The sequence below is a fragment of the Anthonomus grandis genome, chromosome 2 (assembly GCF_022605725.1).
Source record: "Anthonomus grandis grandis chromosome 2, icAntGran1.3, whole genome shotgun sequence".
Taxonomy (NCBI): domain Eukaryota; kingdom Metazoa; phylum Arthropoda; class Insecta; order Coleoptera; family Curculionidae; genus Anthonomus; species Anthonomus grandis.
Window position 1 is genome coordinate 41,171,251 of NC_065547.1, and position 26,672 is coordinate 41,197,922.

The following is a 26,672-nucleotide window of genomic DNA, read 5'->3' on the forward strand; positions in this document are numbered from 1 at the left end:
GGCAGCACAGATATACCTTAACTTTTCAATTCCTACCCTCAGAATGTTATAATCAAGATTACCTGGCATCCATTAAATCAATTCTAAAACATATGAAAAAAAAGTTCTTCAGGGAAATGTTTATTGCTATAGCGAAAGTGTCGAAAACAAAATCAAACCTGTAAGTAAAGATTTTACTTTACTAGTTCCATTGAAATTATAGTTTTTTTTTTAAATCAGGGTTTCTATGGAACAAGCACCAAAAACTAATATAGAAAACGAGGACAGTGACGATGAAGTACCCAAGACAAAAATCCCATCGAAATCAAAATCTGTGCCGAAAAATGACGGAGACAGTTCCGAAGATGAGGTATTTTATTATTTAGAAAAAAATACACATTATGCTCCAAAGTCGATTGGAATCTCGGAAATAGTTAGAAAATTCAAAATAAATTGCAAATTTACATTGGCACTTTTTTCCCAATATATGGATCAAATTTTCGAAGTCCATAGACAAACCTCACATTATTTTTCTTTTAGTTTATGAGATATTTCTTCTTCTTCCTATGTGCATGCAGATGTTTATTGAACTCAGTTTTAGTTTCAGTCAGATATTTGTTCTTAACTGACTGTGATGACATAGTGCATCAAATTCTGAAGTCCTTGTATTTTTTTGGCTATAATTACTTTATAGTCAGCATAACGCAAATTGTTTAGTGGGAGACCGCATGAACTCATATTCAACTGGTACTTTTTTCGAGCTCTTTTTAATTAATTACAAATTTACATTGGCACTTTTTTCCCAATATATGCATCAAATTTTCGAAGTCCATAGACAAACCTCACATAAGCATTTTGAGAAAATCCAAAAACTGAATCACTATAATTAAAATGCGACAAAACAAGAGATTCTTATTTTACTTATTTATTTTATTTATTTCCCCCACTTAAATAGATTACAAAATCGAATTAACTAGTGAGAATAAAGTATCAAAAAGTAAAAATAGAAAAGAAAACACTTAAACTTTAATTTTTTTGTGTATCTTCTGCTGCAGCTAAATATTTCACAGTGGTTCTGTATAGAAGTATATAAATTTATAGCTCAGCGCAGAGGAGAAAATTTGGAAATGTTAGTTCTGGTCCTGGTTGAATAAAACCGATTGTATGGAAAACATTTATATATGGAAAATATTTATTGAGTAAAATTTGATGGGTAAAACCAGTCGAGATATATGCCCTTGAACCACAGATATTTTAAAAATTTACGTTGTACATTTTCGATATCTTTAATATGACACTGATAAAAAGGCGACCGAACTTGCTACGCATATTCAAGAATAGTTATAACTATTGAAAAATACAATATTTCTAGAGTAGATATATTATTATCGATTTTTCTCGTGTATCTCGGATTTTTTTTTATTTTGTTACCCACTTAGGTGCTCGAAACATTCCGAATTTAACCGACTTTGTAACTCTTACCGTTTCTGAGATCCCCGTGGTGAGCATCGAATTTGGGGTACACTATACGAACAATTAATTTTTCTGATTTTTTCTTAAGGTTGAGGATGAAGAAGACGCGAAACTAGTTACAAAATACCGAGATCAGCAAGAGGATCAGGACCCAGAAGATGAGGAAGAGAAAAAGGATGTCGAAAGTGGTAAGTTAAATGATAAAAGACGCTAACCAGCGAAACTAACCTAACGAAACTTAGATGAAGAAATCGAGGGACCGGAGCCCGATTATGCCGAAGACCAATCCACAGATAACACGGTTTTGGAAAAATATAATTTCGCCAATGAGTACAAAGAAGATAGAGCGCACCATTGGTGCAAACTGACCTTTAGTTTGCCCATGGAATACAAAAAGTTGGATTTGACTGCTATCTTGAGAGACGTCGCCGCTAAAAGTGTTATCTGGGAGACCCCGAATATTAAAAGGGCGATAACTTACGTGAAAGATCACGAATTGATGATGAGAACCGATGGGATTAATGTGGGAGAGATGTGCAAATACCACGATTTACTACAGTTAGATCGGTAAGTAAGAGATTATGTTCCAAGTAGATTTAAATTTTCTAAAATGTAAATTATTATAATCATGCTCGTTTTCACACCTAGCGGCATTATGTCCAATAAATATTACAGTTATTTTTCAATGTCACAGTTTGGTTTCAGAAAGGACAAAACAGTCAGTATTTTTGACCTAATGTCGTACATTCTAGAATTCTTTTTTTTTGCTTTGTTATTACTGTTTTTTGCGTTTGACTTTGTAAGTCATGAAATGGTTAAGAGAAAATCACAGCAGAGTTAGAAACATAAAAAAGTAGACAAATTATAAAAACTTGATGAATTGTTAACAGTTATTTGTGTGAAAAAATTAAATCTTAGTTATTACATAATAATGAATTAAACACGTAAATTCTACAATTAAAACAAATTCTCACTACATTGGTAGCAAAAATTGTACTGAATACAACTTTCTGAATACAGTTTTCCGTATACCACATAGGCATTGAAGAACTTAAAATATTTATATCAATAAGAATAACTTAATTTGATGAATGTGAAAAAAAAAGTTCAATAAATAATAAACACATTTTATCTTGGAAACAACTGTTTTCATCTGAAAATAAAATTGCTTTTTTCTTCTATACAAAAAGTGCTAAAAAATTGAGAAAACATAATTAAAAAGTAGATTACAATAAAAATTAAAAGCTTATTTTACTTCAAGATTAATAAAAACCGTTATTAAAGCATAGAAAAAAAGAAAAAATATTTAAAATATTATTGCGACCAAAAATAGCAAGCTCATCTAGATTAATAATATTAGCAAGTACTTGTCCATATAAACCAAAGTACAGTTTGATGGCTGAATTGCAATTTTTGACGGATAATAATTTGCAATTTAGACGACTGAAATATAGGTGCTAAGGATTAAAAAAACACTAATATTATAAAACTGTCTTAAAGGGATTAAAGCCTTTATGTTATATAAGAATTTGCGTTTTTTTATGTGTGTAAAACGTAATTATAAATAAATAAATGAATTCGAAAAACTACGATTCAAAGGTTAAGGCTCGATGACTCATGGCAAAGATACGTTCTACGCTTAATAGAGAAATATCATTACGGTGACGAGTTGCGTATAATTTTTGTTAATAATTTTTATCTTATTATAAGATCTTGTCGTTGTAGAAAAAATTATTAGAAATAAAAGTTCAAAGCAAAGCATAACTTCTAAAGAGTAACTCCATAAAACTATTTTTTTAGCAACACATGCACTATTTAGCACAAGTTGTTATTGATTTTTTAACAAAATTTTCAAATCAGTCAAAATCCAATTGTAAGTAAAATTCTGGATCGTGATGGGCCTCTTTCTTCGCTTTGTCCCACATGTAAGTATAGTGTGAACGATTTTTTTATTCGCAAATTTTTACGATAAGAGTGAAAGATACCTTTTATAATTATTACAAAATCATTAATTTTTCTTAAGTCAATGTACCTTAGAAATCGAGCTTTTAAGGACTCATATGTATACATTTTTCTACTTGAAATCAGTCCAGGAATACCAGGAAATTGGTCTTGTATATCGAGTTCTTCTTCTTAGTCATATCTTCATTCCTGAAGAGTTGTGACGTCATGTCTGTGAACACGGATGGGTCGATTGTCTCCACTGTTGTCGATCTTCTGCTTATATTTCTATATTTGTCTGCAAGGCTTGTCATGTAATTTCTTTAATTTGGTCTATCCACCGTGATGGGGATCTTCCTCTTGATCTTTTACCTTCTACTTTGCCCTGCACGATAAGTTTTTCTAGATTGTCTTGGTCTCTCCTGGTGATGTGTCCAAAGTAACCCAGAATGCGGCGTTGGCAGCTGGAGGACAATCGATCGGTGATTCCTAATTCGTTTAATATCGACACATTGGTCCGGTGTGCAGTCCAGGGTATACGAAGCATCCTCCGCCAGCACCACATTTCAAAAGCATCTATATTCGGTGCCTGTCGCTCGACTTTATTGTCCAGGGTTCGGAACCATACGAAAATATCGAAAACACTAGGGTGTTTACCAGGGCTGTTTTCGTGTTTCTGGTTAAGGATTTGTCTTTCCATATCTTGGATAAGTTTGACATGCTGTCCTCGCTATTGCTATCCGTCTTCTTATTTCTGTTTCACACCCTCCCTTGCTGTTTATTAGGGACCCTAAGTAGATGAATTCATCTACTACTTCAATTCTATTTTGCAGATTTCTTAACTGTATGGTGTTACTCCTGTCAGTGACCATTAACTTGGTCTTGTCTAGATTTATTTCGAGGCCTAGAGCTCGGCTTTCATTAGCGACCTGATTAATAAGTGTAATCATCTCATCTTTATCTCTTGTTATTAGGGTAGTGTCGTCCGCGTATCTGAGATTACATATCTTTCTAGCATTGATTGATACACTTCCTTCAAAATTTTCCAGGACTCGTCTCATTATGAATTCACCGTAGGCATTGAAGAGTCTCGGTGATAGGATACATCCTTGACGGACGCCTCTATGTACTTTGAAAATGTTTGATGTTTTATTGTCGAGACTAACTATGGCATTGTTATTTTCATATAGGTTGGTTATTAGAGATATGAAATGCGGAGGGACTCCCATTTCTTTCAATACGTTCCAGAGACTACTCCATCGAACACAGTCGAAAGCCTTTTTGTAATCTATAAAGCACAAGAGCGTAGGGGTATTGAACTCCCGGGCTTTCTCGATTAATTTTGCGGATATTGAATATTTGGTCCCTAGTCCCTCTTCCCTTAACGAAGCCTGCTTGTTCTGGAGGGATTTGACTCTCTAAGTAGTTTTGCAATGGTCTATCTATTATTTTAAGCATGATTTTGCTGGCATGTGTGATTAGAGATATCGTTCGACAATTTTCGCATTTTTTGGTGGATCCCTTTTTCTGAATAGGTATAAATGCAGACGTTGTCCAGTCTTTAGGCCATTGACCACTTTGCCAGATCTTATTTCATATATCATGTAGGATTTTGGTTCCCGGGTCTCCTAGTACTTTTATGAGCTCAGCGCGAACTCTGTCTGTTCCTGGGGATTTGTTTAGCTTTAGGTTTTTTATAGCTTCTTCAATTTCAGATATAAGAATATTGGGCTCCATTTCAAATTGTGTGTTTTCTTTCTGTTGTTCGATCGCTATTTTGGTTTCTTCGGTGTATAATTCCTCACAATATTGTCTCCATCATTCGATCACTTTTTTTTCATCTTCGCATACTATCTTTCCGTCCTTGTCTTCAATTGTGAAAGTCTTTGGTTTGAATTTGCGTGTTATTTCCCTTACTTTTTGATACGGAAGTCTCTGGTGTCATGGGTGAGTTGATGTTCCTCTATATCCCTGCATATTTTTTTAATGTAGTTTTTTTTATCCTGTCTGCATTGTTTCTGTATCTTTTTATTTAACCTTTTGTACAGGTCGCAGTCTTCTCTCGTTAGGGTGCCCTTTCTATATATCGATGTGCTTAAACGAAGTAAATAAATTAAGAGTTCCATTTTAAAGGTAAAAAGGAACTAGTAAAGTCTAATTTTCGAAGTTTTATTGTTTTTATTTTCTGTTAGAGATACTTCCCAATCGAAACGTGCTAGATTTAAAATAGACAATGGATGCTCGAAAATGCACTTCATACCGTACATTGTCAGGTTCTGCTGTCTTGTCATTATTTTCTTTTTTACTTACATCTTTAAAGAATCGAACAGGGCGTGTTTCCAGATTAATAAAAAACATTTATTGTTGTTGCTCTTGTTTAAAAAAGTTAGTGATTTCCAAGATTCTGGATAAACCTAATCACATTCAAGTTTAAGCTTATTTCGATGAACAGTCTTTCTTCAGTACAACAAAATCGGATAATCCAAAATAATATAGTACTTAGAGTAAATGCATGGTATTTTCAAGACTGTTGATAAAGTCGAGGCATTATGTTTTACACTGCACCATAGAACTTAGCAAAAGTTTATATTGATTGATTGAAATTGATGATTAAAATAACTCGACATCTAAAGTACACTAAAATGTACCTAAACTACGACGGAGAAGATAACGGTTTGTCTTTTTTTGTGAGCCAAGAATCTGGTCTTATATCCGACCTTTCTCTTTTCCTCGAACTTTTCCGAGCACGTCCCTAAGAAAATAAAGGCCTTCCTTACATCCTTTCATAAGTATGGCTGCTTTTAGTGATCTCATTGCCTGTAATCATCAATTCTCCTACTAGGTGACGAACTTGGCAAAAAATTTTCATTTACAAATATTCTATTTAAAGCAGACTGATTATAAAACCACCTAGCAAAAAAGTAGACTTTTTGGATTTTCAAAAAAGAAGCTCAATTTTTTGAAAACAACTTACTGGATAGATGTCTGCTTATACAGCTAGAGGGTACTCAATTATCTTCAACCATCTAGCAAGGATATACCGGAAGATTCAATTCTCGGGCACATTTTATTAATAATATATTTATTTATACATCTTATATTGATTATTAGTAATGATCAGTGCTCAATTCAAAAATATAACGATGATACGCAACTTTGCACTAGTTGCTGTAAGCACAGTTCTAATGATGAACTTATAGCTAATTATTCTGCAATTAGATGTCACACAGGTTAAATTTAGGCAGTGAAAACATTTTATGTTATGTAATTATTTCCCTACAAATACTGTAAACTATATTAGCTCAAGTTTACCCATATCCATACTGAATTCAAAATATATCACTTTCAGATTGTATTGTAACGATATTCACAAAATGGCCGAGACTTATGGAATCGAAGCCGCCTCAAAAATCATTGTTAAGGAGGTGAGTGTCTTAACTCTCAAATAACTACAAAACGTTGACTCTCAATATATTTACAGGTCAAAGACGTCTTTAATGTATATGGCATCAAGGTGGATCCGAGACATTTATCCCTTATAGCAGATTATATGACGTTTCATGGTACTTTTGAACCTTTAAGTAGAAGAGGAATGGAAACCAGTCATTCGCCTTTACAGCAGATGTCTTTCGAGTCGTCTTTGCAGTTTTTGAAAGGTTCTACTATCATGGGTAAGGGATAAATTGGCTGGTTTATAAGGAAGTTCTTCAATATGATGTTTTTAGGGAAAAAAGACGATTTACAAAACCCCTCTAGTAGCCTTATGCTCGGAAAACCGTGTAATACGGGTACTGGGTCGTTTAAGCTTTTACATAACATACCGAAATTAAGTGTGTAAGTTTTAATGTTTTTTTTAAAATAAAACCACAAAAGTAAAAAAAAAGTTTATTTGTGCGACGTTTCACTTCGTTAAATAAACTACAAACATAAATTTAATAGGCAAAGCAATACAAGCAAGTTTACCTAAATTAATATTCAATTTAAACTTTACTTTCGTAATAAATCTCCAAAAACTATTAATACAAATACAATAAAATCTATATATTAAGTACAAAATGCTAACGCTACATCATATTATCAGGATGTATACTCGACCATAACAACGTTATATGCTAATTTGTGTAACAATTTACAGTTTGTGAAAGCTTTTGTGACGTCTGATGTTCGTTATTTTATCTCATTTGCGCTTTTCGTTTTTTTGAACGCCATTCTGAGCAGGGGTGCGTAGATAATTGGCCAGAGATACCAAATAATGAAACCTGAGTAGCTGCAGTTGTGGAAGGCCTTTAGGTATCTAGAAAGTCAAATTCAAATTTCATGAAAACATATTTATTTGAAAGACTTGGGGTATCAGGCAGCAGTGGCGGCTCCTTCTTAGGGTCAATTGGTCAATGACCCTCCTAAAATAATCTTATAAAAATACCAATTTTATTAAAAATATCTTTAATCTAAAACTTCACTGTGAATTATAAAATTCTCTAAGCAGTCTGCATTGGCAAAACAAACATAATAGCAAAACAAATAAAAATATATTACTAACGTCGCGCCTGGCGCTCATCACACAAGCCCGTGGCTGAGCCGTATTTTAAATTGTCCCTATACAGTTCTTATGGCTTATGGAGAAATGCATGTAAAATAGAACAAAAAGGGCAGATTCGCATTTCGTGAGCGGGAGTGAGAGTCACCTTTCAGTCCTATATCGCTAATGTAGTCGACGGCCCGACTGGATGAATGTTTTATTTTAGTTAGTTACTGTTTGCCGCCCGCACTTTGACGGTATCACATATATCGCGGCGCGTGTTTACATTTTGTAATTTATTTTTGTGATTATTATTGGATTTTTTTTCTGATTGTAAAAAAAAACAAGATGAGTGTGAGTGTTGTTGACGAAATAATTGCCTTAAAATCTGCTGGAACATTAAATTATGAACGTCGGCTTGAACTTGAAAGTGGTCGACGAAAACCAAATATGAATTTTAAACAAACAATAGGGGTAAAGATATTCAAAGATATTTTAAAGAATCAATGTACAATTTGTGTGATTGGATTTGTGGCTGCAGTGTGAGAAATGCATTTTTTTGCTACCCGTGTTTACTGTTTAAGCATTTAAAAGTGAAAATGACGAAAGCATGCTTCTTCCACTAATATAAATTCATCAATGAGTTAGGCAAGTTTAGGACGTGTTAACATAAGACAGCAACTTGATAGTGTATATTGTAAATCTGTGCATGACTTTAATGAATCGGTTTCTAAAAAAAGGTATGGTTTAAACAATCTACTCTACTCTTAAACAATCTACTCTAAAACTAATCGACTGTGTAAAATTTTGCGGAGTTTTCGAAATTGCATTGCGCTGTCATGACGAAAGTAACAGCTCCAATAATCCTGGAATTTTTCTGGGCCTTATCGATTTTGTTTCTGCACTGGATTTAATGTTTAAAGAACATATTGAAAAAAGTACAGTATTTAACATCAAAAACAATTTAGAACGATATTTTAGAATCAATGTTAGCCATTGTACATACTCATATAATTCAGGAGATTGGCCAGGCAAATTTTGTGGCAATTCAAGTAGATGAGACCACAGACAGCTCCAATAAAACGCAGATGATTGTCATATTGCGATATGTATTAACTGGTATTGTACATGAAAGATTTTGGAAATTTGTTAACGCTCCAAGTACCACAGCACAATATTTAACTAATGTAATATTGGAAGAACTTCAATTATTAAAAATTAATGAAGCACCTGAAAAATTGATTGCCCAAAGTTACAATGGTGCATTAGTCATGAGCGGTAAACTGGGAGGAGTACAAACAAAAATTAAAGAAATATACCCAAACGCACACTTTATTCACTGCTATGCCCATCAACTTAATCTTATCCTGCAAAAAGCGGCGAGTCAACATAAACCGATAAAAATATTTTTTGCATATTTACACGCATTTTCGTCCGATCTCCAAAACGTACGATGGTTCTGGATAGAGTGGTTAAAGTAAGGCTACCTAAAGCTGCACCCACTCGATGGGCTTTCAATACAAACTGTGTTGAAATTGTATACACTTATAAAGATGATTTAAAATCTTGCTTAGAGGAAATTATTGATGAGGAGCAAGATGGTAACAATATAAATCAAGCAACTGGTTTAAAAAGACATTTGGAAGATGATCTTTTTTTATTTTGGTTAAATTTTTTCCATAAAATAATGCCCCATGTTGATATATTGTTTAAACAATTGCAAATCGAGATATTGATGTCATATCTGTCAAAAATTATATACTGTCTTTTAATAACAATATCCAAATAATGGAATCAGAAAAACCAAGCACATCAACAGCAAAAAAAAGAAAAACTACTACAGCTACAGAGGATATCCAAAGCGACGAACTGCACTGGAAATTTGTGATATTGTTATATCTGAAATAAATCACAGGTTTGGTTTCAATGATCATCTCATGATTTCACAGTTATTCTACACAGAGAAATTTGAAGCATACACTACCAACTTTCCGCAAAATAATTTAAATATGGTGAAGGCTCATTATCCCACAGTAAATATTTCCAAACTAAAATCGGAACTTGAAGTCATATAATGTCGTGAGGATTTTCGCAATAGTGCCGGTGCAGTCAGGGACGGATGCATAGGGGGGGGAGGGGGGGGGAGGCTCCCCCCCCAATGAGAATGTGCAGTTGGTAAAAATTTCCCAGAGTTGGTAAATTAAAAAACTCAAGTTTTCAAACCAGACTAATGACACACTTTTATAAAAACATTATGTGATAACCTATTTTTTAAAAACCTTAACATAAGCATTTTCTTAAAACTAATTTTACCAAATACAATAATGTCTGTCAATAAATCGTTGACTCGGTGTTATTCTTAATATTTCTGGGACGTCGCGGCCCGATAAACAAAATGATATCGGCACATATCGCTTACAAAGATTAACATGAAATTCTAGACCTTGATCCTTGATTTATATCAAGTTACAACTGAAGACTTTTTGGTAAAAGCCCTATTAATTTTTAATGTAGGTATCCTCTCTTGCAAAGAATAAAATATACACCTTAACGTCCTTAACTTTCAAAACAAAATAATTTTATACGACATTGCAGCAATTCGATTTACCGCTTATAGTGTGAATACACATTTAGCTATATTAAAATCAATGCGCACTGCCCGCTAAAATGTCACTTGTCAAAGTCAAAAGTAAAAATTTAGTTTTGGCGGCAACAAACAGGTGAATTATTGTTCTTATTCAGTTTTTAAATACATTTTGAAGTTTTGGATAAGTTTTGGTGTTTTAAGATGGAAAAAAAAGTACGTTCGAATAGAATAAGAGTTCAGTGTTTATCGTGTGGTTCAGAGTTTGTGAAAGAATATAAACCTACACATGAGAAAAAGATGCACGGCGGAAAATGTGTAGCAATAAAACTAGTAGGCGCTCCAGACAATCCTTTTGTTTTGGCGGCAAAAAAAAGACGAAATGAAGAAGTTAGCGAAGGTAGGTAAAAATACATACTAATACAACTAAATCGCGGGTTTGGCCTTGTAATGAGGTAAAAAGTAAAGGAGATGATATAGTCAAGATTGTTTACACCCCTTTTAAAAGAGGGGTGTGCTAAAACCACAAAATTATCTAGATTTTTATATTCATTCATTATATTTATTCAGTCATTAAAAATAAACAATACTTAATTAGCAAGCTTAATTTCGCGATAAATTATTACCTACGTATTGTATTGTTTTAGCATCGTCTAGTTCGATAGAAAATATACTTGAATTGGCAGTGAATAAAAGAAAGAGCAAAGAAGAATCTAAAGGTAAGCTGAATATAGAATATAATAGATATATTTTGATAGGTTTTTGCGTTTAAAGGCCGGTTTACACGCTACGAGTTATCGTACACGTGTATAGCTTATACACGCTACGACATAGTGTGTAAATAGCAAAACGTACTTCTCACGGCAAATAAAATAAAAAAATTACACATTTCGTAAAAACTTTAGTTTTGTATTTCGATTTTATATTAGCCAATAAAACGTACGATAATTCGTAATGTATAAACCGGCCTTATTAGTGGTTATAGGGAAAAAGAACACAAGAACTTTTTCTGATTACTGATTTGGATTTGTAGATGTAACAAATACTAAAAAGCCAAAACAGTTAATTACCGTTTTTCCGGAAGCTGAACAAAGTAAAGACATTTTAATTGAGGAGCCTGAAAATGAAAACATTGAAAGCTACACATTTCAGGAATCAGAACATGGTATGTTTTATTAGCCAACATATTGGTCTAGTGCAACACAAAATAATAAAATGTGCAATATCTTTTAGAAACAGGAGATGATCACGAACATTTTTCAGACCGCATAAGCTCTAACTCTAAGACTCAACTTAATAGTGATTCGATGGATAACTTAGCTGATCAGTTAATAGTGCCTAATTTCTCATACGTGAATCAAAATCAAAAGTTCTTCATGAATCCTTCGGACAAAAATTCCGAAAATGACTTCATCCAAGAACAGAGCGAGAAGGCATCATCACAAGGTAACATTAGTATTTACTAGATAAAAATTAAAAATTATATTTTTCACCTAAATAAACTATTTTCTTTTTTAGTGGAGAATATTTCTTTGAATTTTAACGTGAACGAAGAAGAATTTGATAAAACAAAGCCTTCCACAAGCCAAAATAGTCAAGAAGACTTTGACAATAATGTGTCAGATGAAGTAGACCACAATAATTGGTTTGAATGCACTGGCAGTTTTGCTTCATTATTAGATCATTTAACTAATGCTAAGAATTTATTAACTAATATCCAAACTGATTGTAATATAGATGAATATATTACCATTATCCAGATTTTGGATATTACTAATACCATTAAAGAAAAATGTGAATTAACACGAGTGTCGTGTGAATCTTATGTTTCCGTTTTAGAGAAGAAGCGTAGCATTTACGAAGTAGATAAACATGTTGGAGATAATATGATGATTCTACATGACCCCGGCATAAGACAAGAAATTAAAACAGACAGAGAGCGAGACTTTCTCATTGCATTAGGACCCCACCAACCTAATTTAAGAATGTTTCCCAGCGATGGTAAAAATCGCTTCAATTCTGGATGGTATAAAGAGTATCCTTTCTTAGAATATAGCACAGCCAAGGATGCTGCTTTTTGCTTTGTTTGTTTTTTATTTCCCACTGGCGTAGGAAGGGAGAAATCCGAGTTAGCTTGGAGTAAGAATGGAGTCTCATCATGGGGAAAAATGAAGAGCTCTGGATCAAAAAAATTAGGGAAGTTACAGCAACATTTCAGTTCCGTCTCACATAAACAAGCCTTGCGGGATTATGGTAATTTTACTAATAAAGCAAACAACATTGATATTTTAATTAACAAGGAACAAAGAGTTAGGAAAATTGAAGAAGAACGCATTCTTTGTCAAAATACAGAAGTTGTCAGTATTTTGTTTGATGTGGCTAAAACATTGGGTCGACAAGGATTAGCATTTCGAGGAAACGACGAAAATGATGAAAATTTTGTTCAAATTGTGCAGCTGCTTTCCCGTCACAATCCAATTCTTGGAAAATGGCTAGCAGACAGAAAATTGCGTCCTTACCATGTAAGTTACATGGGTGCCTCTTCTCAAAATGAGTTTATCGAAATACTGGGTAAAGAAATACAAAAAGAAGTTGTCTCGGAAGTAATAAAATGCCCGTTTTATGCAGTGATGGCGGATCATACTCCTGATATTTCAAACAAAGAAATGCTATCAATTGTAGTTCGTTCAGTTGATGAAAATGGTTTACCAAGGGAAAGACTACTGTCTGTTATGGAATCAAAAAATAAAACTGGGGAAGCCACCGCACAAGATATTCTGGATACATTCATAAAGCAAAACATTGCGCCAGCCAATTTAGCCTTTCAATCCTATGACTGTGCTGCCTCAATGTCTGGTAAATTTAAAGGTGCGCAAAAAAAGCTGTCCGAGTTGGTGGGTCACAATATTTCTTACATTCCATGTCAAGCCCATAGAACAAATACAGCTTTGGAACATAGTTGTCACGCTTCATTTATAGTGGCGGAAATGTTTAACACGTTGGAGGAGCTATACGTTTTTTTCAATTCGAGCACCAAACGATTTTTTGCAATGAAAGAAAAATTAGCTGAAGTGGAAAATTCGATTTTAATAAGAAACTTATCCAAAACAAGGTGGACCGCTCGGGCAGAAACGCTAAAAGCTATTAGCATATCATACGAGGAAATACTTCAACTATTAGAAGATATTTCAAATGCTAATGATTATTCAATAGACAATAAAAGCAAATCCAAAGCATTGGGTTTATATAAAAGAATGTTGTGTTTCGATTTTATAGTATGTTTAATGTTCTTAAAAAATATATTTTATAAAATGAAAATAATCACAGAAATTCTGGAACAGGATGATCTGAATATCATTGATGCCGTAAATATGATTTCTTTAACATGTACTTCGTTACGAAATATTCGGAATAGTGAAGAGGATGTAAATAATTTAATCGAAAGTGCCATACAATTTGCAGTAAAATTAAATGTTGATCCGGAAACTGATTTCCGAAAACATCATAGGAGGCGTCTTGTTCCAAAAAAAATTGATACAAATAGGGATAGCTCTGTTAATATTCCATATAAGCAGTTTTATAGAAAAGAATTTTATCTTGTTCTGGATACTTTAATTAAGTTTTTAGATGAAAATTTGTCAGTTGTGCTTCAAAATGTCTCACCATTGACAAACTTATTTTCTTTTCCTTTAAACAAAAAAAACATAATTTTAACACAAATAGAACAGGCTATCTTACTATTTCCACCCAGTCACAAAATTGATGAATTAGCTTTACAAGCGGAGTTAGAAATATTGTTTGAACTATGTAGCAAGTCAGAAAAAGTTGTTAAGTCCATGCAGGATGTGATGACAATTGCTTCCCAAAATAAACAGATTTTTCCTATAGCATTTAAGTTTTGTAGATTTATACTAACAGCTGGATATTCGGTAGCAACTAATGAAAGAAAGTTTAGTCTGCTTAAATTTATAAAAAATGCCAGCCGTTCAAAAATGAATAACGAACGGCTAGACCTAATCATGGCTATGAAAAGTGAAAGAGACATTTTAGATCGTTTAAATATTAAGAATTTAGTAGCCCAATGGGCAAAATTAAAACAAAGAAGACTTAAGGTCATAAGTAATTTGTAAATACTAGTTAATATAAGTTGTAAGTTTTGAATAAGTTTACAGTGAAAGAACCGCACTATAACCAGTATACTTATTTGTTAGAATGTAAAATAAATATTACGAGTTGAAAATTGAACCGATTTTTTTATTTGTTAGTGATATGCAAAAAGAGTTTATTGACTTAATTAATTCTCTAATTGTCTAACCTTCTACTTTATAAGTTGGTTAAAAAAATATCCCAGTTGGTAAAAATACAATTCTTTCCCCCCCCAACACCGGACTTTTCGGTACGTCCCTGGGTGCAGTAGCCATACTTCAGCTTTTTATTAACATGAATTTGTCTGAAACATTTTGTGAAGCAATGAAATTATTAAATATTTTGTGCACACTCCTTATAACAACCGGGGAAAGTTTGAGAGGTTTTTCTACTTTAAAAAGAGTAAAAACATTCCTGCGTAATACGATGGGACAATCTAGACTTTAGTGTTAGTGCCTTGTCTATGTTGAGCATCGAGAAAATGCTTGTCAAATGCATTCCAAATTTCAATGAGAAGGTCATAGACTATTTTGCAGAACTAAAGGATAGGAGAATTGACTTAAAATATAAAAATATTTAAGGTAAGTTTCATTTTAATAAATTTACAATTTATTATATAAATATTCTTTTATAACAGTCGATAACCTGTTTATACCCTTTTTCCTATATTTTTATTTAAAATATTTACTCTAATAAAAAGGCAAAGTTAATCTTCGGAAAACGATTTAGGCATTTAAAGTTATTTTTACCCGCTTAATAGGGTAAATATCTCGGTAAATATTATGGAGTTTTATCTAAGTCTGTATTTTTTATGTAAAATATAAATGCTAAAAGATCTTTCAAATACTTTAAAAAATTGTTTTTTTTCTATTAGAGTAAACTAAGTTTTCAAACCAAAATGGCCCCCCTGAAGATTGACCCACGAGCCGCCACTGTCAGGCAGAACAAAATCGGAAACTACTTTTATAAGTTTCTTTCAAACTCTTGGAGGTAAAGGTTTGCAGGGAAATGTTCTCATTAAATTACTGTTTTTTGAAACTCTTTTTTCATTTAAATTTAGAGGTATGCAGGAAGGAAGTGAATCCTGGACCCATTTAAGAAAAAAACTTCCTACGTTTCTATTTCATATATTCTAAACGTTTTTAACTTTTTTGGGAAATAGGGTGGGTAGCTTACTTTATACTCAAGAGCAGGATATAAATAGATACAGGACAGCATATAAAAGGCGTTATCATTTGTTTAACGACGTTTCGATCCTTTATTGTTCTCATCTCACTGTTTCTTGTTATGTCGCAAGTTGTCTCACTGATAACAAGAACAACTTATTTAAATCTTGTTAACTTTTTAAATCATTTATTTATTTATTAACGGTATCCATCAATTTTAGAAAAATAAAATAATACAAAAGATACTAATATTAATACAACTTAAGCTGATAATACTAAGACATAAATTAATGTTACAAATTAATTTAAAGAAACATGTTAAAGTCGCGAATCACTAATGAATTTGAGAGAACTCCTAAAACTGCTAAAAGAAACGTGCAAGTCAAGACTATATCTATCCAAAAGAACGTTGCATTCTAAGTTATAGGATTGTGATCTCCTTGAAGAACTATCAAAATCTATAGAAGAGTTTTTTAAGTCTAGTCAATTTTTGCGCCCGAAGATTCAGCCTATTTAAAAGATAATCACAATCAGTCATGCCAGATATTAATTTAAAAATCACACTAACTAATCTCCGTTGACCTTTCTACCCTTGAGTTGTATCATGTAGTATTGTTCTCTGCTTCTTTTTTTCTTTCTAAGTGGATCTGATGATGATCCCTAGTATGGGCGAAACACGTGTAATCCTTTGACTTTTATTTTAATAAATTTGAGACCTATGACTTAAAAGTTTGTTTCATTACTATTTAATGTAAGCCGGTCTCTTTGAGAAAAAATGGACTATTTCTTGGAATCATAATATTATTTTTGCGCTCATTTCTATCATTTATCTCAGAAATTATATTGGAGTTACTGTCTTTAATCTTAGCATTTGTTGGTTGAGCAAGGTTGTTCTTGAATGTTTGAAGTTTCTGTAATTCAATAATGCCATTCATCAGATCACCAATGGAAGCATTTTTTTAGACAAAATTTCAGGTAATGAAATTACATCGCCCATTCCTACATTTTCCCGAAAGGTCTTTATATAGAACTAGAGCTTTCATTAACATTATTAATTAACACCAATATTTGACAACCGTCTGTTGGTAACCGTACTACAAGAACTACACTTCCACTCATGACTCTTCTTCTTTTTAAAAGTCACATAGATTTTGAAAGATTAGAGCAGCCTTTGTGAAACCAGGAACGACACAAGCTGCATTCTACGGAAATTACTTCTGATTTTATTACTTTATCGCAACTGCTACACAGTTCTATGGCAAGAAACTTAAAATCACAACGAAAATAAATTTACTTCGTTGACTCAATGCGCAAATCAGCATCCGACAAACACATCGAAAGTCCATGCTTGTACTGTCGTTTAAAGACCATATATTTACACCTGACCATAGCAGTTTACTGTAAAAAATACAAATACATGTGATAAATAACTACAATTGGTAATGTCGACAGTTCGTGACTCATGACTCGTTAGTTTTGCTAAGTCAATCACAGCAGCAGACAAAATGAGTGGAGCCAAAAAAAACTGTACAACGATCGTATAATAATATTACCGCAAGTACACTTCACAGCACCTTCAACAATGAGCTTCTAATTAGTTAGCTGAAAAACTACAAATCTCTAAATTATTTCCGATTATAAAACTGAAACTCTTAAAATTATAAAACTCTTTAAACATGTAGATGTCTATTTTATTTGTTAGTTATAATGTCCTTGCGGCCTATGTTCTATGTGGTTTTCAAGCAACTAACGTTATATTTGGAAGGTATATTGTCCTAAATTACTTTACTTTAGTTAGATACTTTCGATCTATTTTTTACATTGTTTTTATATTTATAATTTAAAATTTTCATTGTCTCCTTTTTTATCTTATTATGTAATAATAAGAAAATATGTGCCATAATAGTTTGTATGTATTTTTAGCCTATCTAATAAAGGATCGAAACGTCGCTCAACAATGTCTTTTATTTCGTGTCCTGCATTCCAAAAAACTTTTGCTCTTGAGTAATAATTCTTGTAAAAACTTTTTTATAATAAAATTCAATATGAAAAATTAAATTAAGTAACTAGAAATCTACTTACTTGGGATATTGTAGATAAACAAACGGCAAGACTGACCATCCCATGCCAACAAACGTATATATCCTAAGAACCACCATAAGCAAAATCTTTGCTATGGGATTTGAGAAAATCTCCCTTAAAGTCTGGTTGGATTTTATAATACTTTGTAACTAAAAAAAAACTTTAAATTATTGATTTAACTTTTAAATAGACACTTACATCTCTCTCCATATATATGACAATAAATTCGTGTAAAAATGTAAAATAATAGCCGCTATGAAGGCCATGCCATATGGCCAAAAATAACAATACACCTCCCTGCGAATAGTATTTGTTTCCCAAGAATTTCAGTCTTTTATAGATATGCTGGGACACCTAAAAAAAAACCATAATTAAACAAAGAGTTGGAAATTACCACAAATCACTTGCCCAAAGGTTTGTATTGACATTAAACGCGATAATATAATGGTTAAATTCGGTAGCGTTTTCAAATGTGGTTAGTTTTATATTTTCTACGCCATTCCAGTTGGTTTCACCATCTTTGTCTTCATTATAAGACAGGCCTAAAACGCGTATTAAATTTAATAAACTCTGAAGCTTTTTAACATTTTTAATTACTTACCAAAAAGGATACAGGCTCCCTCAGTTAATAACCAAACTGAGATGTACTTATATAAGGAATATCTGCCAAAGACACCCAACCAGAACATGCGTTTTACAAAACTGAGTTTCGCAAACTCATCAGAAATAATTAAATCATCATGAACCCACAGTCCTAAGAGTTGGAACACTGACATATAAATAACTCCCATGGCGCCCCTCATTATTGCAGCCCTAACCGAATCTGGCGCCAAAATTTCCCCATTGGACCCCTAAAAGAAAAAATTAATAAGTAGGTCGGTTAATTTTGTCTTAATCCGGAATATTTACTTTTCCATGAAACTTTCCACTAATAAAATCCAAAAATCTCCGCATACTAAACTGAGGCCCCACCAAAAACGCTGAAGGAAACAGACTATGCGCCAACATTTGTAATAAGGTGGGAGGTTGGGCTAGGGCAGTCTTTTGAGAGTCCGAAGATAGTTTATTTACTGGCCTGGATCCATCCCAAACATCAAAAGCCACCCCTATGAGCCTAAAAATAGTTTATATAGCTTTCCTAATAAAATGTTCATCTAATAGTACCTCAAAACTAATATGCAATATGGCATAGTCCATGTTATATCATAGGAGTCTGTACTTGAATAATAGTAACCTGCAAAATTTTATAGTAATTATCCTTATCATAGTGCGGTCTTGTGATGAGTCTTACCAGTTAATAAATAAATAAAATTAAATACAAACACCACTGTTACCATCAGGGGTGTCGCTTGTAATATCACGATAGACAAATATGTGAATAAGATGGCGAATAAGCAGTGGAACATGCCATATCCATAGTTAAAGAGTCCAAGAGATAATCCGGATAGGAAGAAGTAAAGACACTGTATTTGCTCATTTTGATTGTATAGGAATTTTCTGTAGATTAAAGCAAGAGGATATCCTAAAAAGAGAAAGTAAGTTATTTTTGTAATAAGGGAGGAAATTTTGCTGCACTTAAACATTAAAATAAGCATTTTAAAAAGTCTTAGAATTGTTTATATTTTTTTAAGTATGTATAATACCCTGTAAATAATAATAAATGTCGAGTAATATTAACCTTAATCATTTATTTAATTTTAGGCTATTATATAACCATTATATTAAATGAGGTATGTACATATTTGTATATCATTAAGAGCTGCTAATTTAGTTAATAGAAACGAAAATTATAGCAATTTGATAATTAAAAAAAAACAATTCATTATAGTTGACCATAATTGACGAAATACATTATTCATTTTCACTCCTCAAAATCCCTACAAATTTTTTCGAAGTTTTTAATTAAACAAACAAATAAATAAATCACTCATTTTCATTATTTTATTATTAAAATCCAGTAATATTTAATACAAGTGTAGGTATATAAGTATAGTTAGCATACATTTATGATAGATCCCTAAAACATAGCCAATAAATACCATGAGTATGCTGATCCTATCAAATAAAGTTAATAATGACTTGGTACATTCATCAACACCTCAGAAAACCTCTTGTTAAAAAATACACTTATCCGGAATTAAATTTATTGAAAACCCGTTGCAGGAAATCACAAAATTATGCTCAAATTATTTTAGATAAAGTGATACCTTGCACTTATCTCATTTTAATTTTGCTGACCATTTTGAAACATTTGAACACGAAGCCTAATTAAGTAATTTGTGGACTTAACAAAAGCCGTTGATGTGGTAAATCACACAATTCTTTTAAAAAATGTGGAATACATTGTGTGACCAAAAAAAACTTATTGTGTATACTGGTGAGACCTAGGAGAGCATAAAAAAGTGGCTGAAAATGATTTCAAAAAAATTTCCAACTGATTCCAAAAAAATAAGTAAACTTAAATGATAAAAAGAGGAAATATTTTACTTTTACATTATATAAGAAAACTCTTCCTCAAATAGGACCATTAAATATAATAATAATAATAATAATAATAATTTCTTTATTGCTTTCAAGATCTAATTAAAATAGACAATAGCAACGTCACAAAACAAACAAAATTAAAATTTGATAACATCTACACAGTACATACTGCTAATAAAAATAGTAAGAACAAAAAGATAATGTTGGACATAATAATGGGTGCATTACCTTACCACTTGTATCTTAAGTATGATACATTATGAAGATAAATAAATTAGTAAACAAACCCTTAATATTAATCATAATACACATTTAAAATTGTAAATCGAAACTATAGATACACTTGCCCAACAGATACCTTGCAGTGTCTTTCCTAAACTTCATGATATTTTTCTCTTGCCTTAGGGCGAGAGGTAATCTATTATATGTTTTAATAGCAGCAAAGGCAGGAGATCTTTGAAAAAAGGCAGAGTGATGAGTTGGGACACTCAGTTCAGCTCTCCCCCTTGTCACAATAGACATACCCTCAGCATAATGATCTTCATTAGTTTGAAAAAGATGCAGGTGTTTCTTTGCAAAAATAGCTAACATAAGAATGTACAGAGCTGGAACAGTGAGTAGACCAAGCTTAGTAAAATAAGTCCTACAAGACGTTTGTGGTGTGAGTCTGAGCATGCATCTTATGATGCGTTTTTGTGCTATAAAGACTGACACGGCGTCAGTTGAAGATCCCAAAACATCACACTATAAGTAATTAGAGATTGGACCGATGCATAGTAAAGTTGCTTCAGACAATTTAGGGAAAGCTCTTCTCGTAGACGCCTTATTAACGGGCAGAAACTATTTAGTTTTTTGCCAAGAGTGTCTATGTGTGGGACCCATGTGAGACAGGAGTCAATTTGTATACCAAGGAATTTTAAGGAAGCTACTGGAATTTTGAGGTAAAGTTTTGGAGAATGTAAGTAGCCCGGTTTTATCAGCATTTAGCTTCAGAGCATGATTGTCACACCACTCCTGCATCCTCTCTACCACCTGAGAAGCTCTGACAGATAGTTCTTCAATCAGATGTTCTGACAAGATTATGGAAGTGTCATCAGCATATTGGTTGATAAAACACCCTGGAAAACACTCACTGAGACCATTTACATATAATATGAATAGTACTGGGCCTAGAACTGAACCCTGAGGCACACCACCAATGATGACGCTGAGTAAACATATGTACCATTACCAGAGCCAAGGCAAACTGTTTGTTCCCTCTGATCTAAATAAGAGGCTAAATATAAGTCAATCGCTCTGAAATCCAGCTGCAACATCAATAACATATTTTGGCATTCATAAAAAACTGTATTTGTTAGATTTAAATATAATTCTCCACAAAAATAAAATTGTCCTCCATAGCTTATCTCATCCATACTCCACACAAAGTAGACTTAATAGGAATTTCTATTCGCCTTAGAATAGATATAAAACGGGTATTGGACAGCGCCATTTCAAGTACATAGCACCAAAATTATTTAATATTATTCCCAAAACAATACAGAAAGAGATATCTTTAAGATCTTTTAAGCACATAGATGTGGCGATATTACGCGATTTTGTAAATAATTCACAATAAATATTCTTTTACTGATCACATATATTATTATGCCTTATATTTGAAAAAAATATTTTATTTATAATATTATTATGGTATTTTTCCCGGATTTTAAGACGCGTATACGTTGATGGGGACGCACTTAATACGCGCCGTTTTTATCAGTTAGGAGAGACCCTGCCATGCGCCACCAATAAATCGATTTTATTGATTGTAATTAAATTTTTATTTGAAAGTGCAAACAAGCTTTAGTTTACTCTAGCATTTAAGTAATAGTGTAGAGTACTTCCTGACCAATGTCTGACAATGAAGACATTGCAGCGTTAATAACCCTGGGTAGTGGTTGCATAATAATTGTAGAAAGTTTACTAAAAAAAAAACAATTTCTCGCCGTTGGTGGCGTACTGAGTTATATAAAAAAACGTTCTGATTTAGAACTTATGCAAGATTTAAAGTTTAACTTTTAGCAGATCAGCGGACAGTATAAAAATTTAACAAGAATGCTACCAACAGACTTTGAATCTTTGCTGCAAAAAATAGGACCACAAATCGCGAAAAAAGAAACTTTTGGGAGCCAATATATCATGTTAATACACAATATTTATGAAAAAATCGTTTTAAAAATAAGGAATGTCCGCAAGGTCTTAGCTCTCATATTAGCCGAGATATAGCATTTTTAGAGCCCATTTCTGGGCTCAAAAACAAGGTAAAAAAAATGATCTTTTCCGAATTGTGATGTGTTATATTAAAGAGAACGTAAAAAAATACAAACCTAAATTATCAAAAGAAGTTAAAGTACTGGAGCAAAATAATTTAATCAGGTCTTTGATGAACATCTAAGAACAGCTAATCAAAATATTACATCGTTTCAAGGTTTAACTGCTTTAATAAAATCTTGTAAAAATAAATGTGAATTTTCCAAAATAATTAAAATAAGGGGTAATAATGAGTGGATAAACGGGGAAATATTGGAAATGATCAAACAAAGGGATACTTTATACAAAAATAAAATAAAAAAACCACATGACGAAAATATAGAAAATAATTTTAGGTTATTAAAAAATAGGGTAAATAACAAAATCAAAAATTTAAAAAACAGGTATTTTAAAGGAAAGTGGGAAAAAACAGGAAATAATTCAAAAAAACAGTGGCAATTTGTAAATAGTTTAATAAAGGGAGAAGAGTCTAGGGTAATTAAAGAAAAATTAAAAATAGGCGCTAATGAAATAAAAAACTTAACAGATATTGTAAATAACTTAAACAGCCATTTTGTAGACGTAGGGAAAATATTGTAAAAAAGCTCGAGGGTGAGAGTCGTACTAGACCGAGATATGAAATTTTCAATGATGTAGTTTGCCAAACAACTTTAGATTTAGAGTTAGCCAGCGAGCAAGAAGTTAGCAAAATCATAACTGAGCTAAAAATAAATTCTGCCCCAGGGCAAGATGGTGTGACAGTTCGAGATGTACAAAATTTAAAGGACCATATTTTACACTGCTTAACAGTTTTAATAAATAATATTTTAACAAACGGCATCTTTCCTGAGGAACTTAAATTAAGTCGGGTTACCCCAATCTTCAAAACCGGCAAAAAAGACTTAATGAACAACTACAGACCAATAACTGTCATAGGTGTATTCTCAAAAATTGTAGAAACTGTAATAAAGAAAAGAATGATGGATTTTATTGAAAAACATGTCGGATTTGATCGGTTTCAGTATGGTTTTGTTAAAAACAGTAGCACACTCAGCGCAATCACGGCTTTTATGAACCACATATCGGCAACTCTGGATAAAAAACTTATTGTGGTTGCAGTATTTGTGGACCTGCCAAAGGCATTTGACGTGGTCAGCATCGATATACTTTTACGTAAATTATGCAACTTGGGCTTTAAGAACAATATGAAAAATTTAATTACGTCGTACTTAACGGGAAGAAGGCAATATGTGGAAGTTAATGGTATCCAGAGTTCAGTTCTTTGCACTGAGTATGGAGTGCCCCAGGGTTCTGTGCTTGGGCCACTGCTATACTCAATTTATGTGCTAAGCCTAAGTCGTGCAAACCTCAGAGCCCGTTATTGTGCTTTTGCTGATGACACGGTTTTATTGTACACTGGGGAGGAAGAGGAATCGTCGGTTAGAGAAATCAATAGAGATTTGATAACTTATTTTGACTGGCTGCTTTATAATAAATTAAAAATAAATATAGAGAAGACGAAATTTATGACATTTAAACAAAAAAATAAACACATTTCAGACCTGAATATACAAATTAATCATTTAGAAATTGATGAAGTAAAAAGTATAAAATATTTAGGTTTAATTATTGATAATCAATTAAATTGGTCTAAACATATTACACATATTTCCAACAAGCTCACAGCAATGATTCCTGTACTCTACAGGTGTAGAAATTACCTAAGTGCAAAAACCAAAAATAATATCTACAATGCCTTCCTTTTATCTCACCTCAAATATCTACTGCCGATATGGGGGACATGTGCAAAAACAAATTTTAATACTATCCAAATAACACAAAATAAAATTCTAAAAGTATTATATAACTATGATAGGTTTACTAATACCGAAGCTTTATATAAAGAATTGGGGATCCCAAAACTCAATACAATATTAAAACTAGAACAAATTTAACTAATTAAAAAAATTCTTACTAAACAACAAAAATCTAATGTAAATATTGTACACTCAATTCATATCCATAGTCATAATACTAGGGCTCAAGGTAATATCCATAATTTTACCATAAGGACAAACATAGGTTTATGCAATCCAATCGCACAACCTAGTGACACATATAATAAAGTTCCTGAAAACATTAAGGAAATCCAAGTTTATATGTGGTTTTTAAAAAAAATTAAAATGTATTTAGGTGTATAGTAGAAAATGTATAACAATCCAACACTGTATATTTTTTAAGTTAATATTCTCGAGGCCAGAGCTTAAAGCACTGTTTAGAGAATTAAATAAAATAGTGATGTAAATTTAAAGTTATACAAATAAAGAATTTAAAAAAAAAAATTAAAGTACTCTCATGCCCTTAGTTCTGGTCAAATCCGTTCCTATTTTTAGGATAAAAATATTTATAAAATTTATATTTTAAATGGATATTTAGATTAGATGAAAGACCAGGCCATTCTGAATGTTCATGCACTGAATCTCTGCTTTAAAATATTAATTGTAAATTTTGTCTAAATAAAAAGACCTTTATTATTGTATTATTAGGCTATAGCAGATTTGTAGTGATAAGTTTCATTTCATTTAATTAGAATATTTGCTTTATTACTATAATGGCTTGACTATATATTGATTTTATTTAACGTTAAAAGTAAAATCTATACTATTAAATATCCAACTCATAGTTTTAATATATTAACAAAATAAGTTGTTAATCTAAATTATTGAAAAAAAAAACTATTTTAGGAATTTGACCAAAAAATACCCTACTGGTGTCTACTCTGCTTTGAGCCTGATATAACCAATATGTGGATTTATGATTGGATATAATAAAGCTTTCACCATTTCACATATTTCTAGCATGAACCACAACAATTATCTGTAATAGAGATCTCTGATCTTGCATCCAAAAAAAAACTAATTTGGCAAATAGAGCATCATGATCAGATTTATTAAAATTTAAGCTAAAGTGTATCCTTAAGGCTATTTTTCCTATGTAATTCAACTCTTACCAGAGAAGTATAATTGCCTAAGTAACTAACGATAATTATAAAGAATAATGAATGATTATTTGTAATAAAGTGTGTGCTCTTATATAACATTTTGAATCTATAAAAACAACATAATAATTGCAATAAGTTTGACAGGTGCCTCACAAGTTAGTTATTAGTAAAATCCAAAGAACATCTACACTAACGTTTATTATATTAAGAAGGGATTGAACCAAAATGTGCAGTATTGATTTAGTGATATCCAGGACAAGTTGGCATAAAGTGTATTTATAATGAAAATATCTATGTTATTTAGAAAGCTTCAGTTAAAAGTAATTTTCTGAAAAAACATACATATGAAGGTATAAATAGATATGCAGTTAAGCAATACTTTTTATATTAAAATAAATTTTTTTTTTGACTGGCTTGACATTTCACCATCAATAGGAAAAGATCAAATATTTGTGTTTGCCGAAAATAAATTTAGCTTATTTATAGAGGCTAAAAATAAAGTTTTATATAAGGTATCTTCTTACCTGCAAGAACACCTACAACCAGCCTTAGAGCAGGTTCTGAAATGCCCACGGCCTGGCTCACGAGGCCCACCAGTCCCGCTTGAACTTCCTCACTCATTTTTTTAATTTAAATTAATAATAATCTATTACTAAAACCGATTTACCATTATAATGAGGTCATCTCTGCAAAGGAACTTGATCTCTGTACATAAATAACTATCAATAATAACTTTCTATAAACACAAAAGTTCTTTTACCTTGTATAAGAGATCACTCGCCTTACTATCTTTATATCTAAGAGAGGTTTTCTTTCATTAATTTATTTGTTGAAATTCTATTTCATCCAATGGGTCAATACCGCGTCACACAACAAAACAACTCTACAAATCATATGATTTTGACTGGGTCAAAGTCCACAGAACAGTCATCAGTTCTCGATCCTAAATATGAAAAATCCAATTTGTCGAATACAGCCCAAGTGCTTATGGCCATTAAAAAGAAG

The 26,672-nt window shown here is 32.1% G+C and overlaps 2 protein-coding genes across 4 annotated transcripts in view; one reads left to right on the forward strand and one right to left on the reverse strand.

Annotated features, from left to right (window-relative positions):
- Window positions 1–7,281, forward strand: part of LOC126748293 (DNA-directed RNA polymerase I subunit RPA1) — a 42,692-nt gene extending 35,411 nt beyond the window's left edge. The window contains exons 21-27 of the mRNA XM_050457423.1: window positions 2–160; window positions 220–349; window positions 1,541–1,640; window positions 1,695–2,019; window positions 6,743–6,818; window positions 6,875–7,064; window positions 7,119–7,281. Of these exons, the coding sequence (XP_050313380.1) occupies window positions 2–160; window positions 220–349; window positions 1,541–1,640; window positions 1,695–2,019; window positions 6,743–6,818; window positions 6,875–7,064; window positions 7,119–7,231 (1,093 nt within the window). The 3' untranslated portion in view covers window positions 7,232–7,281. The remainder of the gene's footprint in view (window position 1; window positions 161–219; window positions 350–1,540; window positions 1,641–1,694; window positions 2,020–6,742; window positions 6,819–6,874; window positions 7,065–7,118) is intronic.
- Window positions 7,266–26,579, reverse strand: LOC126748377 (lysophospholipid acyltransferase 5). Of its 3 annotated transcripts, none has more exons than XM_050457572.1 (10): window positions 26,428–26,579; window positions 26,192–26,372; window positions 19,182–19,412; window positions 19,055–19,124; window positions 18,800–19,004; window positions 18,492–18,741; window positions 18,299–18,432; window positions 18,089–18,244; window positions 17,891–18,039; window positions 7,266–7,687 (listed from the first exon to the last, which is right to left on the reverse strand). In XM_050457572.1, exons 2-10 carry the CDS (start codon window positions 26,286–26,288, stop codon window positions 7,561–7,563), a joined length of 1,419 nt encoding a protein of 472 aa, XP_050313529.1. In that variant the 5' UTR covers window positions 26,289–26,372; window positions 26,428–26,579; the 3' UTR covers window positions 7,266–7,560. The 3 variants fall into 3 exon arrangements, with proteins under 3 accessions (XP_050313529.1, XP_050313538.1, XP_050313547.1); XM_050457581.1 differs by having other exon boundaries at window positions 26,192–26,353; window positions 26,428–26,553; XM_050457590.1 differs by having other exon boundaries at window positions 26,192–26,319; window positions 26,428–26,534.
- Window positions 26,580–26,672: the final 93 nt, after the last annotated feature.